This window comes from Ornithodoros turicata, unplaced genomic scaffold (genome assembly GCF_037126465.1).
Source record: "Ornithodoros turicata isolate Travis unplaced genomic scaffold, ASM3712646v1 ctg00000864.1, whole genome shotgun sequence".
Lineage (NCBI taxonomy): Eukaryota > Metazoa > Arthropoda > Arachnida > Ixodida > Argasidae > Ornithodoros > Ornithodoros turicata.
In genome coordinates, this window is record NW_026999408.1 from 680,697 (window position 1) to 698,318 (window position 17,622).

At 46.8% G+C, this 17,622-nt stretch overlaps 3 protein-coding genes across 3 annotated transcripts in view; all 3 read left to right on the forward strand.

The window, feature by feature from the left end:
- LOC135375471 (endothelin-converting enzyme 2-like) overlaps window positions 1-17,622 on the forward strand; it is a 180,373-nt gene that overhangs the window by 126,111 nt on the left and 36,640 nt on the right. The gene's annotated exons all lie outside the window — the stretch shown is intronic.
- Window positions 501-5,103, forward strand: LOC135375433 (uncharacterized). Its single transcript, XM_064608129.1, has 5 exons — window positions 501-742; window positions 2,327-2,462; window positions 3,483-3,703; window positions 4,359-4,583; window positions 4,695-5,103. The coding sequence occupies exons 1-5, from the start codon at window positions 563-565 to the stop codon at window positions 5,064-5,066; spliced, it is 1,134 nt and encodes a 377-aa protein (XP_064464199.1). The 5' UTR covers window positions 501-562; the 3' UTR covers window positions 5,067-5,103.
- Window positions 14,596-16,404, forward strand: LOC135375439 (neprilysin-1-like). Its single transcript, XM_064608134.1, has one exon. The coding sequence runs from the start codon at window positions 14,596-14,598 to the stop codon at window positions 16,402-16,404; it is 1,809 nt and encodes a 602-aa protein (XP_064464204.1).

Here is a 17,622-nt window from a genome sequence, read left to right on the forward strand (position 1 = left end):
GTAGCGCCCCTAGCGGATCGCGGGAACGGGCTCCTCATAGGGGTTGCTGATTATGACATGGTCGTTATAACCTAGTAGGTCGTGGACAAAACACACGCCAAGCCTTACAATGCCCAGTTGCGCGCTGCAGTTGAATGATGACAGTTGAAGTGTGGGTTCGAATGCAACTGGCTGGTGCCTTTTCTTCAATTCCCATCATTCAAATGAAGTTTGCAACTGGGCGTTGTGAGACTTGTTCGTCCTCCTAACGATCCATTGCCTCATATACTAGAACGTTACCGTATGACACCTGATAGTTCGTGGTGTCGCGCCCTGGGAACAAGTTAATCTCGGTGGAGTTTGTTTGTGTACTTCTCTATTCAATGGAATACGAAGCAGTCAGAATCGAATTGAAGCTGTTATAGGAGCACCAAGTTTTAGTAACAAGCTTTCGTGCAGAATGTACGTGCAGCACCTCGCGACCATGCTTACAGCTTATCATCATCGTCATCATTATTGAACGCAGGGTCACGTGCGAATTTCCAATTTTTACGGTAACCGTCTCTAGTGCACCATAGTGACCATGGCTGGTGGAGGGGCAGAGTCGGCGGCGAGCGTACTGTCGTCTTACCCAACAGTGCGGCGCATCCTTGCCGAGCTGCCCGTTCAAGACCTCTTCCGATGCATCAACTTCAACAGCGTCTGGGAATGCGTCTGCCTCGGCATTGTCCGAAGCAAGTTGGCAGCATTAGTCGTAGCATCTGTGCGTAAAATGTCTTCTGTTCATTCAGCGCCACGTAATCCGTGTGCTAGCGTAGCAAGCTATTTCCTAAGCTATCACCGTTGGGTATGCCCTTAGCTGTGTACGGTACGTATAGGGTTTATTCACATGACGTCATCCGCAGGAGCGCGCCACTGCCGCTAGCAGATTTGCCGCCATAATGTAGGTCCGCATGTTCAGGCCTTCATCCACATCGCGTCCACCGTGCGTTTGGTGTTTCAAAGTTATTGTACTCTGTGAATATTATTTGTACCATAATCCAATAGCGCAAAGACAGCGAACGAAACAGGAACTAAACTTGGGTCTACAGGGACAGGGACTACATCATGGCGGCGATTTCGGCTTTTCGAAGCTAGTGCCCTCTGGAGGAGCGACGTCAGTGAATAAACTCTGTACTATATCACAGTTAGTTAATACCTTCGTGTGTGAGTTTACACTGTTCTAGTAGTCGTGCTTCGTTCAACACTTGCACGTACAGGTCCCGACAAGAGTTTTATTTTATTTATTTAGGGTACTGTTGGTTCACAAGTGGACCGTTGTAAGCGGCTGGACAAAACAGGATGTAAAGTTTCAAGAAAATGATACATCAGCTTGGTTCACAATGGTGACCGGAAGGCTGTTGCATTCACGTATTCTTTTTTGGATAAAACGAGTATTTAAAGTCATCCGTACGAGCTACGATGTCCTTTAAATGTCGATTACGCTTGTATCTAGAAATGTGACATCCCGGGATCAAAACGCGAAGAAGCGGGGTTCTTGTCATCAACTGAAACAAGGCGCACATTTAAGGCGCTGTAGCTTGAAATATTGTTCCACTATGGTAGCCCTGCGACATAACTCTGATGCCGATGTTGTTGTGCGATAATCTGCGAAAATAAATCTGGCAGCTTTCTTCTGAACCTTTTCTAGGTTATTTATATGTATGGCAAGATGGGGATCCCAAATTGTACAGGCATATTGCATTGGTGGGAAGACTAGCGATTTATACGCTTTCAACCTCACATCGTAAGACAAGTGTCGTAGCAGACGTTTGAGTTGGAACAACCTTCCCAGAGCCCTTTGGACTACAGTCTCTACGGAACAGTTCAGTCTAGTTCACGGAACACGCGAGCGGTGCATTTCCTCCTCGGTGCTACACCCTACCGGCGAGCAAAAACGGGCTCCTTTACTCGTCCAGAGGGGTGAGTGAGTGCGCTGGTAGCGACACACCGCGGTAATTTCGGTATCGCTTGAATGTGCTCGAAACGTGGTTTCAATTGGTGTCGTGCCGGCACACTCCTGTACCACTCTGAACGAGTGAACAAGACCGCTTCCACTTGCCGCTAGGGTGTCGCACCGAGGGGAAAATACACCGCTCGCGTGTTCCGTAAACTTTTGTCGGGACCTGTACAAGCGGAATAACAAATTACGTTACTCCATGATGGCATTATCTCGTCAACGACATGCCAACAGTGATACATTACTTTAAACCATTACCTTTATCGGTAATTAGGAAGATTGGGACAGATCGGGTTTCGATTCGTTATATAACTAGGGCAAATACAAAGGAAATGCATTCTGTTCCAGGAGAAGCAGTCAGATCCTGAAGATTCCCTTCCCAATTTTCGTGCTATAATGAGTCACCATCTGGAAATCTGTGAGCGTGTTGGCAGAAAGCCATCATATGTCATCATCTTCTTTACAGACGAGCTGGATATAACAGGCATGTCGAAAAAGAGTATTGAGCTTATGACAACCTGTGCAGGGGGTCGCTTCGTTCTGGATAGTTCTTATACAGCGCCTGTGGCGTCGACGTGTGCTTTAGTGGCGCGTCCCATATAGGAAAGGATGACTTACAGGAAGTGGAATACGTATTGCCAGCTAGAAAATGACTGGTGACAGGTATCCTACACTTTTCGAGCGGGAATGTTCGCTGGACCACATTACTCGAGGCATATTCCAGCGTGGACTGGACTGGACATATCTCTTAAATGTTTCATAAATGATAGAGCTAGCATGTCTTCTTCGCAAAATTTAATTAATTTATTCGCTAATAGTGTCCGCTAAAAACACATTAATAATGCTCAAAATACCACCTTCCACAGATCATAATTTATATTCATGTATTTATTGCTTCATATAGGCTTCACTAATCGTTCTGTCCACGAAGTATGCGTTGCGCTTTATATGAAAAATCTTCGCACTGAAAACAGAACTTCGCCACATAGCCGACCACCATCCCGAAGACATTGTTCTGCACGTGATTGGCACGCCTATGTATACGTGCTACATATCAGGGTTGATAACGGTAAGATTCTGTGCAATGGTTGGCCTGCTATATATGTGGCGACGTTCTGTTCAATTAAGCATCTTGTTTACTCAGTGTGCAGCGTGCGCGTGAGCACGAAATCAGCTATACAGTATTCTAGTCGACGCAGTTTGAGTACTTACCGTCATTTATATTCGAAAAGTCTAGATGATTTTCGTCATTACTGAGGCTTACAAATGTAGAGGCACTTCTGGATCTCATGGCTGCTTTTGTGCTATCTGTTTTCTTAGATTGACTACTATGAGTGACGCAAACATCCTGCTGCGAGTTTACAGCTACTAATAGTGGAAGTATAACAGCTGAATGTCAGTGTCCAGCAGATCGCATTCACACGATTTTTGATATAATCAGTCCTCGAAAAGTGAAATACAAAAGGTTGTGTGACGATGGACGTTCAACGCATTTGCAATACAGAAGTGTCGGAGCTCTGCGAGCTTTTCGGCGCGGAAACATCAGTGGTGGCAGCAGAAGTACAGGACGTCCTGGTATCATCCACATCATCGGCAGACATCTGCAAGCATCACATATCGGCGGCACTCTTCTTCTCTACTGAGGATGCTGTGCACTACCACTGCGACGTGACCTCGTACCTCAACTCGCCGGGTACCTCGGATGATAACATATGCCCATGTTTGGTAACCGTCTATGGGGGATACAGCGCATACTGTGTCGTATGGATGATAGCCGTAGCAGACACTAGACGTTGTATTGTCAGCTTACCAGCGAAGTGTATTCTTTCTAAGTATCTGACCTCTGCATGCCCAACCGAAAACGACAGCAGAAAGACACGCCACATTAGTTAAGTGTGTACACCAGAAAGCACCACAATATAGTTTTCTTTTTTTTTTTTTCAAAGTGGATGCAGTGGTCGGATTGCGACTGAGTTATGCGGATGACTAATACATCAGTGGTGGACATTCTTAGGCGTAATAGGATACGAGGAACAAGCTGATGCACAACCGTTATCGATGTGCCGCTCAAAATGCCTATAGGTGGATTCGGTGCTGAACGTTTTCAGAAATGTGGACTCGAATGGATACGATTTGATAGAGGCAGATGAGAACAAACGAATGGTGTCTAATCTGTATCAGCCATGTAGCGTTCAATGCACGGTTCAGTGAACGCATACAGAACCACAGTGAATAATATGGCAATTTCAGTGCAGGTAACATTTTCGCAAGTTGCACCGATACAGATATTCTAGCTGCATCAACAAATCGGATGTGCGCACTTATAAGTGGAACGTATCGCTCCTGTATACAACAATTTCCCAATTTTTCCTCTTGCAAGACACTCCGACGAGGGCAATGCCAGAGGCTAGGACAGGCTGCTCGGCCCGTGCATTATGTCAGACGAGCTGACTTCAACGACCCTTGTACCGGAGAGAAGGTTCAGTTCGCACTTTACTTCAGCGCCCTATTCGTGCGGTCTCTAGCGTTCCTGGAAAAGGATCACTTACGGGACGTCGCCACTTGTACATTTCGTACAAACTGTTTCAGGGTTCTTCAGCACCAGGTACATCGATCGTACATCTAAAACTAGAACAAGATTACAAGAGTCTCACGCAAGCGATTGCGGCTTACCGAGACTTCGTTCTCCAGAAAATCCTTGTATGCTTTCTTTCAGAGGTCCAGGAAGAACAACTCATGCTGCCCAGTTTACTGGGGTCTCAAGGGTGTCGGCCGCGAGATAAGAGCAAAAAGCATAAAATTCTCACCGCACCACACAATGGCCCAGATAGAGCGACGACTGTGCAGGTTCCGTGCAGCCTTCGGTGCCACGAACAGCGCTGTGGCCCTAGTATTTCAAGACGCTCAGATAGCCGACGATGAAGTCGCCCGAGTGATTCGAAAGGTGTTCCCGCAAGTTCCACTTCTTTCGGTTTCTGGAAGTTTAATGATGGACTTGAACAGGACAGAAGCGTTCTCGTTGCTGCACCTCGACGCGACCTCGACTTTCATATCTAAGAGCGTTGTGCTGATGGTAATTGCATTTTGAGTTTTGGTAGCAGTTATGGCGTGCAATGAATATTCTTTACTTTAGCCTATAAGCTTTCGATCTCACTAAAAGGTTTGGTTGCTCATGTGACGCTATGGCATCTAGGACAGTGTCTGGCAAGTAAGTAACTAAGTAATTCCTGTATTCGAAACGTGCTCGCAGAGCGACACTCGCCGAGTGAGCCGTGTTTTACTGACGCGGAGATTCGCAAGTGAAGAATTGGTTATGGCGCACGCACATTATACTTTGCAAGCTACCGCTGAGACAGCATATAATTATACTAACCATGGCAGTAATGTTTATTCACCTGTTAGCCTAACAAGTCTGCATAGAGTTCCGGAAGGTGTGTAATTTCTGCTTGGTTTAAGCCAGATCAGGTAGCAGTGTACTCGTCGTTCGAGCACTAGTGCAAAATGAGCGATGGGAAAATACTGTTGTTGCTGACAAAAAAAAAGGGAGAGATTGAATGCATCACACGCCAAATTCGGCTACTCCCATAAACACACCCCATACCCCAAAGGGGGAAAAATATAGAAAAGGGAAACTCTCCGCTTTCGCGATAACTATCGGCCAAAGGCCAAATCACCGCGGTTAACGTAGTGCACAATGAATCACACGGTCCTAATAGAGTGACTCCAACGCACACCTCTGAATAAACGCCACAAGCGTTGACAAGGCAGCATTACTCTTGTCAGGCGGCCAAGGACCCAGCACTTTTACGAGGTCAAAGTTGCGGTTGTCCAGTCGGTCGAGAGCAGATTTCATGGTAGCCCTTTGAGGTGCGTATCTATAACAGTGCACGAGAACGTGTTCAGTGTCTTGCACGGTTGCACAAAGTGTACAGTTCGCTGAGTCAGCCTTTCCCAATTTTATGGAGGAATTGGCGCCCGTATGGCACGTTCAGACGGAACCTGTGCAAGAGCGTCTGGATAGACCGAGGTAACGTGGACGGATCTCGAAATTTCAAATCCGGGTCAACTAGATGGAGCAACGAGGAGTTCCCGTCGCCTTGTAGCCATTGCTGTCTAGTCATAGTCTGTGTAGGAGACCTCAATATGTCTTGCACACCGGCTTTGGCGTAAGGCACTGTTGCATGTACACTGTCAGAATGTCGTGGACTACGGGTACCGTACACCCATTAGGCAGGAACGATATTATTGCTTGTAGACCAGCCTTTGAATCGCTATACAGTGAACCCTCGTTATTATGACCATGGTCGTTCCCGAAAATTTTGGTCATAATGCGGAATTGTCATATTAACGGGGGGCATTTGGAGAGGTTTCACTAAATTGTTCCCCAGGAGTATGGTCGTAAAGCGCGTATGTCAGATTATCGGGGGTCATATTAACGAGGGTTCACTGTATATGATCCATTGCGCTGCAGATGGGTATGCAACCACATATTGAAGAGCGAGTAGTATGGAGTGTCACGCAGTTGCGGCATGCACTTCTGCTCCATTAGGGGGTCATGGGTTTCGCAGCTATGATGTGAAAGCACTTTACCGGGAACCATGCCACAATTGGCGACCACTTATTCCGACAAAAGCTAAAATGTGAAGGGAAACATTCGTAAAGGGAGCGATATTCTCATCAATAAAATTGTTAGAATGTTTACTTCAGCATGGACTGTTTTTTTGTATCGTCCTGCAATATAGAACCGTAAGGCAACTCGATGTACTGTAAACACGCCATCATCTTCGTTGGCCAGGGATTGTTTGCACAAAACTCTGACTGCAACACTCGTTTCGTGCAAGCAGGCCCTGGCGTCTCGGAGAACATGTGTTTTCTGTTTGATTCCCTAAATATTCCTCATATTCGGGCCTTTCTTCCCCACATGACAGTTGGTGTGGCAGATAAGCTTAGCACATAACACATTAAAGTCTGCATAAAATGGATACCCTGTCAATACCAACCTGAAGTATTTAAGTGTTATTTATTTACGAGAGAACCCCATGAGGGGCGGGGGGTGATAGTAACAAGGTAATCAGCAACCTAATAATACAGAAAATACCATGGTGCTAAACTCGCAGTTAGTTAGCAAGATCACGACTGAAATGATTAAAACCCTTAATAATAACTAACGACTCTGGAAGACAGTTCACAGAAGTGATTGTGTGTGGAAAAAATGAGCGTGAAAAGTGATCAGTATTAGACTGAAAGCACTCGACCTTGAGAACATGATCGAGTCTGGGGCATACATAGTGGGTAGGAGATAAAAAAAATTTGGTCTCACGTGACTGCAGTGAAAGAACTTATGGAATCGACACAATCTGATGTACTTCCGGCGTAGAGCAAGGTCAGGTAGACCAAAGGTAGAGCAACAACAACTTTATTACAAGATGATGACTGGGGAGTTTCATTGCCAGGGGCGATACTCTGCCCCAGTGCTGGTGGTGATGCGGGGAATGAAATAATGAGCACCTTCACAATAAGGACCGAAGTCCTATGGTATCCAGAAAGGTGAACAGAGCTTTGAGGGCAGAGCGTTGGTGGGCTGGATGTTGCCAGGGACCAAGCAATTTTGTGGGAGAGGGGGGGCGAGAGTCAAGCTCGTTAAGGGATCTGGAGAGTACGGTTCGGGAAGTTTGGTAGTGTGGGCAATAGAGAAGAATGTGCGCTAGATCTTCTACAGCACTGCAGTGACTGCACTGGGGAGAGCCAACTTGGCTCAAACGGTAACGCCACTGTGCTGTGAAAGCCACATCGAGGCACATTCGATGAACTAATGCGGCATCTTGTCGAGAGATATATCGAGGCATGCGGAAACCGGGCGCTGGAACTCTGCTCAGCATGGCTGGGGGAGAATGTCAGCGGTCCATTGGCGGATAGCCAGAGGAGTCAACGAGGCGCCGAAGTACGGACCGACGATCTCCTCTCAGTTGCGCAATACGCGTCCGTCTCCGAGACGAGAGAGCTGCTTCTGCGGCGTTGTCGGCCTGTTCATTGCCTTTGACACCGCAATGGGCTGGAACCCATTGGAGAACTAACCTGTACCCTGCTTCGTAGACAAGCTTGTAAGCCATTAATACATCCATAACCAATGGTGCGGATGAGCCTCGGATGCCAGAATTTTCAATTGCTTGGAGCGCAGATGTTGAGTCAGTGAATACTACCCAACCCCGTGGGGTAAAGTGAACGATGTGCTGCAGAAAGAAAAGCATGACATGGAGTTCTGCAGCTGTGGATGAGGTTTGATGCAAAAGGCGACTGTCCTTCCACTACGCCTTCGGATGGGATGACGAATGCCGACGCGGACGTGCAATTTCGTGATGTGCAGAGGCTGCGCATATGCTGCGGCAGAGGTAGAAAGAGATAGCATAAAAATGGGCTCGAAGGACTTGAGGGGGAACTTGATCTCTGCGGTCCTGGAGGTCCGGAAGACGTGCAAAGGTGGGTGGCACAGGCAGAGACCAGGGGGCGTTCGGCGGTGTGACGGCCTTAGCTATGAAGCCAGTGAGAGCCTGGCGTGTCCTCTGCAAAAATCACTTTCAGGACGGTATAGAATTTTCCTGAGGAGTGGATGATGGGGAATGTGCGCACGCAAATGTAGGAAGTGTCGAGCCGTTTCTCGCTCACTAAGGACCTCCACCGGGAGTTCACCAGCTTCAGCTAGGACTTGCCGTGTTTCAGCCATTCTTGGAACTCCAAGGCAGCGACGAAGGCTTCGTGCAAACAGGGTCAGAAGGGTATTTAACGACGTTTTAGAAACCCTGTGCAAGGTTGGAAGGATGTAAAGCACAGTCGCCCTCACCAAAGCCGCGTGAACGACTAGAAGAGGGCGTTCATCACAGCCATATCCTAAGCCAGAAATATGTTGAATTGCAGGAACCCATCATTGCACTTTGGTTTCAAGGTGCTTAATGTGGCGAGCACAGCGCAGGTTCGAGTTCAGGACCACACCAAGGAAGCGAGGGGAACATACAGGCCCAAGCTTCTTTGCACCAACCCAAAGAGGGAAATTTCTCATAGCCTTGTGAGTGAAAGGGAGCTCGACGCACTTTTCGGGCGAAAGGTCGATTCCAAGTCGCGTGAGGTACAGATGGACATTATTTAAGGCTAGCTGCAAATGGCGCTGATTGGCTGGTCGTGACTTGCCTACTGTCCAAAGGGCAACGTCATCGGCATGCACAGAGACTGGTACTTTGCGAGGAATTATCGATTTTGGCCTGTCATTACCACATTAAAGAGTGTAGGACTTGGAATGCTTCCTTGGGGCAAGCCTTGATGAAAAGGGTGCTTAGGGCTTTGGCCGTGGGATGGGCAGACAACGGTAGTTCGGTCCGTAAGGAAATCGTGGAGCCAGCTGAGGAGTCGACCAGATACTAAAAAAAAACCACAAGGCAACGGTATCATATGAGCGCTTGATGTCCAGGGAAACTGATACAACAATCCGCCGATGAGCATGTTGGACTGTAGAGACTATGCCGAGAACTGGGTCCATGGAGCTTCGGTGGTGACGAAATCCAGCCACATCTTGAAAACCATTCTCTCCATGAGTTTTTCCCATACAGTTTGTCAGCCTCACAGAGCGGAGGATGATAGGGAATTTGGGGTTTGCCTGGTTTCAGGATGGGAACAACTAATGCCTCCTTCCAGGTAGATGGTACGGATCCCTGTCGGCAAGACGTATTATAAACATGAAGGAGAGCTGGGAGTGGCCGCTCGTGAAGGTTTCGTAGTGCGGCGTAGGTGATTTTATCTGGTCCTGTGGACGATCGAACATTCACAAGTTTCAACGCAGTCTTCAGCTCGATTAGAGTAAAGTCGTGGTCCATAACCTCCTGTGGACAGGGCCAGTTTTGGTGAATTTCTGTCGTCAAGCTCTGGACAGAACTGCTGTGTGCCCCAGTCGTCGAGGCAGCCTCCGGTGTCGTTGGAACGACGGAGAAATTTGTCGCTAGCGTGATTTTGTCCACATCCTTAACGATAGCCAATGCCACAAGAGGATTATTTTGTGGGGGCGCATCCTTCAGAGCTTGAATTGTCCTCGAGATCTTTGAGGCCGGGTCAAACGGTGAAAGGTGTTGACAAAACTTACGTCAACGCTTCCGGTCTTCTTTCTTACAGGGAGACTCCGGGGCAATCCGAAACTATTATACTGCCTGTGTAAATAAGTTTGGTACATTCTTCCGAAATGAGAAATGAAGTTGGTTTGGCAGTCGGGGATTCGTTAGTTGCCAAAAGAGTTGGGATGCTCAAAACGAAAACGAAACTTCTGAAGGTTCCCTCTCCCACCACCCTGTACCATGCGTGATGTCACCGGTAGTCTCGTGTGCGCCACCGCTTGTTGTTGTTGCCCCTGGAGCGGGATGGCGCTTATCCGCAAGGGAGATTGGAAATGACTAATGAGGTGCTGTCACCAGGATGGTAAAAACGCGCACGCGCTTTGTAACTCCTTTGTGACACATGGATGACCATGTGACCATCATGACCAATCATCTGCTTCCTCGGTTCCGTTCTAAAATACTTGCCAGCAGTAAATGCAAAGCCTACGGAAACCGTACACGAGGACCACCGGTGAGGTGCAGCCCAGTATTGCGTGACTGCTTCTCCGTGGAGGAGCGCCTAATCACTCAAAGGAAAATCTTCCTTTTCAAATTTCCCGTGCCACTTGGGAATGAGAAATTCTATGCACTGAAATATCATACGGTACGGATTGGCGTCGCACCGTTACCTCAACACGTTTTCAGTGCAGAGTCTCGCTTTAAGTTCTCGTGTTACTTCGGCTTTCATCCGGCGGTACGCTACAATGTAAGGAGGTGCGTCGGCGAGCCGTTCTCTCTGCTCGGCGACGTAATGCTCTAAGGTGGTTAATTACTGAAGAGGTAGTTTTATTGAAGAGATACTAGAAGGATAAGAATAAATGTTAGAGATGTATCGAGCAGCACGTTCCCATAATGAGTCAAGCAGGATATTAAGCATGGTAAGATGAGGGTCCCATACGCTACAAGCGTACTCTAGTTTAGGGCGTATCAGTGTTGCATAGGCAAGTTTTTTCCCAGATGGTGCGCATGCTTGTGGTTGCGGCGTATGAATCTCAAGTTACGATTTGTGTCACTTAAAACTGATTTAACATGGTTCAATAAAGTGCCAATTTGGGCCTGTTGGTCACGCATAAGAAAATCGCTAAAATAGCGCTAAAAACAAATAAGGACGACGCCGAACGGACGTACTGCACTTTCAACGAAGGTGCAGTGCTTTGCGTCCGTCCCGTGTCGTCGTTATTTGTTTTTAGCAGTGCTTTAGCGATTGTATTAACATGGTTCGTGCAGCTCAGAGTACGAACAAGATTAACCCCGAGGTATTTGTAGGAGTTGGACTCCGGGATAGTAGAGTAGAGTTGTTTAAAATATAATGAGTCTTATATGGCTGCTTTGGACGTGTGAAAGAAACTGGGGCACACTTCGATATGTTGCGGACAAGCTTCCAGATAGAACACCATGAGGAGGTATAATCTAGGTCGTGTTGAAGGGTGAGCTGATCGGTGAGAGAATATACTACGGTAGAGTACACAGTCGTCTGCGAACAGACGAATGCTTGAAGATATGGAAGTCGGGAGATTTTTAAGAAGAATAAGAAAAAGAAGAGGACCGAGTACTGACCCTTGCGGTACGCTAGATAGGACAGGAAGTGGAGACGAGAGGGAATCATTGACCAACAGGTGTCACCTGTGAACGGCTGTGCATATAGTCTTTGAACCACTTATGTACAAGATGATGAAGATTCAGCGAAGACAACTTTACGAAAATCAAGAAAAATGGCGTCAGTGCGTACGTTATTGTTCAAGTTACACTGTATGGCATGTATAAAACAGGATAATTGCGTACCACAAGAGTAGCCCTTGCGAAAGCCGTGTTGATTACTATGAAAGAAATTATTACAGTCAAGGTGAGGAAAGATCCATGAGAAAACGGTGTGTTCCAGTATTCTAGACGGGACGCGACGGGAATATAGACAATGAAATCGGGCGGTAATTAGAAGAAAAGTACAAGTGCGTGTTTCTAGTCTCGAGGTCAGTGCGGTCAGTGTACCACTGCGCGTGCTCAGCCGTTCAGTACGAAGCCAGAATTGACTCACTTCACTCGGCATCACCTTGCTATTGCTATCCGTCCATATTGACTACTTTGAAGTAACACGGGGCACGCTGCATCAAACAGTTATGGCCGTAAGTACTACAAATAGCATGAATATGTCGAAGTGCAGTTGCCATAATTCGAATCAGGAGAAACATACTGACGCAAGTATCCGAACCTAGTGCCTCCTAATTTCCGGTCAAGAATGCTGCACACACCACGCCATTGATTCTTAGACGTTGGAAGCTTGGATGTGTTTGTGTCTCCTATGTCTGTAGCCTGCCTCGGCTGTATTGCCTCTATAAAAACCTAACCTGGACTACCCTCAATGCTCTTTAGATTAGTCCAATTCAACAACCCTACCTTTTGCAAGATGGCAAGTTTCGAATCCGTTAGGCTTAGCATTCTCGTGTTTCTCCTGCGCTCATCGGACGGGGTTGTTGAAATGCATATATAAAAAAGAATGCTGCACACACCACGCCGTTGATTCTTGGACGTTAGAAGCTTATGTGTTTGTGTCATCCATGTTTGTACCCTGCCTGGGCTGTATTGCAGGTTTGTACTTGCAGTAGGGCCGTCTAACGAACGTGGCGAAGAACACGCACGTTTCCACACGTATTATACCGCAGGCAATGCAGATGGCAGCCGCGCCTTGAAACGACAGTTTTCGCAATCTTTTTCCGGCTATTGCCATTGTATAGCAGTGAATGTACATTGTAATAGGACGTGTAGGCGAATGTAGTTCCGTATCCAGACCACTGGCTTTTTTAAAGAAAAAAAAAACTATAAAAACAAATCATTTACGTAAAAGTGGTACTAATTAGGAACGAAATTAAACAGGAATGACCCTCGTATATTGCGTGGAACGTATAATAATTAAATTTTATCGCCCGTTGCTTGAAAGCGATCCGCCATTTTTACTAAGGACCTTTTGATCTAACCGGTGCCTGCACCACCTAGTGCACGCCTGGGGGGGGGGGGACGCCCCCCTCCAGATTTCCAATCTGTAAAAACCTAACCTGGACTATCCTCAATACAGTGTAGATTAGTCCAATTCAACAACCGTACCTTTTGCAAGATGGCAAGTTTCGAATCCGTTAGGCTTAGCATTCTCGTGTTTCTTCTGCGCTAGAAGTGCATCAGACGGGGTTGTTGAAATGCATATAAAAAAGTTCTAGTACACAGAATTTTATAATTTTTACATTTTTATTTCAGTATATGACTTTCTTTAACTTCTATGCAACATTTGCCTTCCAAACGCTTTCACTGAAAGAGTAGTAAAAAAGTTCGGTTAATGCGGCATGCGCTTTCTATTGGTCAAAAAAATAAAAAATATAAAAATCGTGTGGTGGTCTTGGCAAATTTCGAAGATCAAAATTCAAGTTCTCGTGCACTGCATTTGATAAACGCGCCCAGAGTTAATGGAAAAATCTCCTCAGAGATAAATACCGTTGGCCCCACAACGCTCGGACAAGTAGATATTTTAATACGATTTTTTATCACTTGTGAAACACCCTGCACATATAAAGTCTTCGGGTTCGAGTTTTCGGGTTCTGTGCCTTTTTTCTCAAAATCGCTGTTTCTTTTCAGTAACGGTAACATACGTTAAAATCGAGCGATATTATGTGGAAAAGCGGATTTACGGGTAGAAAATCGGAAGGAAAGAAGAGCGCGTGATCCATTTCAGAAGAACACCAGATGACGGCAACATAGCACGCTCTTAACCAATCACCATCTCGAATGACATCGTTCTGTCCCCTGATTGGTTAAAAACAGAAGGGCAGTGGTTGACCTGCACCGTGCTATGTGGTTTTTGTAGTGTACTGACGGACGTGAACATGTCACCCCTCCCACACGGATATTTTCCAAGATGTCCCGGCCCCTCGACACACAAGCACACGCCCCTAACACTTCATAAATGTTATGAATACGTAGGGCAGTAAGCAGATGACATTCCTTCCTACGGAATTCCAACACGGCTCTGAGGTCAAAATACTGGGCAAATCCCTGCTTCCACCACATTAATAATCCCTGCTACTAACCGGGCACAATCCGTGTTGTTTATTCAGAGCCTTTACAAGTGTGCCCATAGTGGCGTTCATTGCAATGATCAAACTGTAAAGCTCAGTGATAGAAACGGAAGGTTTATTGATATTTCTTACTGTCTTCTCTCTTTCAACATAACAGGCAGTGACTCCAACGAGTCCAAATTCAAAGCAGCAGCCAATGAAAATCGTCCAATTTGCTCTCAGGGCTCTGCAATCATTAACACCACCAGCTCATCCAACAGATCACCCTCCATCGTTTTCACGAAAGAAAATCATTGGCGTCGGCATTTCTATCATCTTCCTTCTGTTGCTCGGGGTTGCCATCTATTTCATCATTGGTGGCGGTACCGTACGGAAAAGCGTCCACTACTCACTCTGCGATTCGCAAGCTTGCAGCGCACTCGAAAACATGCTCCGTAAGACCATCAGCCAACAAACCGACCCGTGCAACAACTTCTATGCCTATGTCTGCGACGGTTGGAACAAAGGGCAGTCCAAGTCTGTTTACCAGAACCATGTGGATAACTTTTTGGAGTTGCTAGCTGAAGGCCTTATGGAAAATGTTCCTCGCTACGACCAGAGTCCCGACCAGAAGGCGGCAGCCTTCTTCCAGGCGTGCAGGACAGCTGCAGATGACGAACGTGGAGACATGTGGGGTTTAAGGCAAATACTTCACACAAGCGACGTGCATTGGCCCGTTATTTCTGAGAAACCGGACGTCCTCAGATCACTAGTTCGATTTTACAAGTCTCTCAGGATCAGGAACCTTCTGAACATCGACAAGAACGAAGGCAGCTTGGTCATATCCGGAGGCGCTATGTTAGCTAGTAAATACCAACGTAGAGCAACATTAATTAAAAACCCGGGAACGTATGACTACAAGACTTACTACGAAACATTTCAAAATGCGACCAAAGGTATCTACATGTCAGAACAAAAATTCCTTCCATATTCTGAATTCGTGGAAGTTGAAGATTCGATACTTGGCAATCTAACAAATTACACCAAGGCAGCCGTCAAAAGCCTTCCGAAGAACCTGAGCGACCTGGCAAACTTAACGGCCGAGATTCCTTACGAGCGCTGGTTAAAACTTGCGACACGAGAACTTGGCCTTTCCGCAAATGCCCCAGTGAACATCAGCGACGGGGACAGCGATTACATCCGCGCGTTCAGCGGGCTTTTAAAAATTATCGATGAAAAGTACCTGCACTACGAAGTAGGTTGGATCATGATACAACAGTGCGCCACTTTCATCAATCGAGAAGTCCTTCGTGCATATGTAGGCGACTTCGAGCCATTCCAGCCGGGAGGCTTAGCGGATATAACAAACCGCGACTACTGCTTCGTGACTACAGAACACATGCTGGGATGGCCCGTCTACGCCAATTTTTTGAAGCGGAACGTACCAGCGGAGTCGATAAGGGACATACGTGACATTATCGACGACATTGGCCGCGTTGCTTTTCTTAAGACAGACGGAAAAATGACACCAGGTTCACCTTACACGGATTCCGCCTTCCGGAAGAAACTTCGTTTACTCACGATGTACCAAGACAGATTTGAAAACTTCAACTTCAGCGGCACCTTTTCCAAGATCGCCGATATGGGTCATTACATCTTCCAGAACTGGGAGGAAGTTATTCGGGGCCTCCACACATTTTGGAAATTGATCAGCACGCATTTCATGCCCAGGTTACTCGAACGACATCTAATATACAATCTTTACAACGATTTCGAAGGCACATTCCTGCTGCCGCCTTATGCTATGATGATGCCACTTTACGACCTTCACGTCATCAAAGCGGTCAAGTATGGTGCTTTAGGGTCCTTGATCGGCTCTGCTGCTTTGGAAATGTCCCATTACTATTGGTGGCTTAACGAAAGCAGAGACTGTATCATGAACACCTCTGCTGACGGCAACTTCAGCGAGCACGTGCTTTATCCATCAGCTTCAGTACGCGTAGCCTGGGAGGCGTACCGGACCTCTACGGGTCCTGCTGACGATGTTCGACTCCGTAGTTTGCCTGACTTAACATCTGCTGAGCTTTTTTTCGTGACCACATGTTATATTCTGTGTGGCCAGCCTGAAGAAGCTCACCCCGAATTCCGCTGCAACGAGCCCTTAAAACACCTCAAGGAATTCTCTGAAACTTTCGGCTGCCGACGGAAGACAGCTATGAATCCTGATGAGAAGTGCGAGCTGTTTACAACCCGATGAGCCTATGCCACCTCTCTTACTTGCTAATCTATATTGATACCATAGTCTGAAATAATCTGATTGTAGCGTCATGTAGCTCTCAAATACGTTTTCTTGAAGTGGTATCAATAACACATATAAATATTGTTTTCTTTTCCTTCTTGGTCTGAACTTCACATTGAACTTCACATTGAACTTCACATTGAACTTCACATTGAACTTCACATTGAACTTCACATTGAACTTCACATTGAACTTCACATTGAATATCACACATTACAAGTACTCATTCCTTAGCAGGCTGTACAGCGTGCGTGACCGTTTATAGTATAGTCCTTGTTTTTCATCCACTAGTAATCACCATGCGCATCAGCTTCCACAGCGATTTGTAGCGAAGACTAGGCTAGTCATAGCTCTATCGTGCTACGAGGTTCTTTCCAGAGCGCACCTGTGTGCAATAAAATGGAGCTCTTGTTGTGTTATCAGTTTTCCTTTGCGTGCTGTACTACCCGCATAACCACCAGCAATGGGGTGAGGCTATTCGTGTATGTTGGAGTGACGATAGTCGACAAACCTGACCCTATGATCCTTGCAGGAGCGTTACATACTGTAACAGCACTGTTAGCACTGTCACAAGGGCCAATTCACAGAGTAATGGCGAATTCGGGTGGTCATTTCGGAGCAACTTTTTTTGCCAGATCTCGAGCAGTCATGTTCGCTTGGTCAAAATGAAGCAAATCTCGCATGTTCGCGTGGCGCTTTCCGAGCGCTCGGAATTTGCTAGCTAGCACTTTTTTTGCCCGGTCTCAAAACGATCGAGCAGCAGATTGCTCAACTGTATCCGGTGTCGTCACATCCGCACTGCAACGGTGGCGAGTGCCCTCATTGCCCCGCATGTTGAAATCACGTGGTTTAGAAGACGACAGAACTCGAAGACTTGCGACCGCGACGCCCCTAGCGTGATCCAAGTACCTAAAATCGCTAGATTCCTAGCAACCATGTTCGGGTGGCAACGGTCACGTGATCCAGCTCGGTCGCCGACCTAGGGCCGGTTTCACCAACGCGAGTTAAAGTTAGCCTTAAACTGAGATCACCTAACGGCGCGCGATGACGCTGACTGCAGTTTAACTTAACTGCGTTTCACGAACTCAAACTGCGAGTTTAGGATGACCAGTTTACTAATCGGGTTCTCTGGCATGTAGACCGAGTTTCATTGGTTAGATTGTTGGTTTCCGGTAC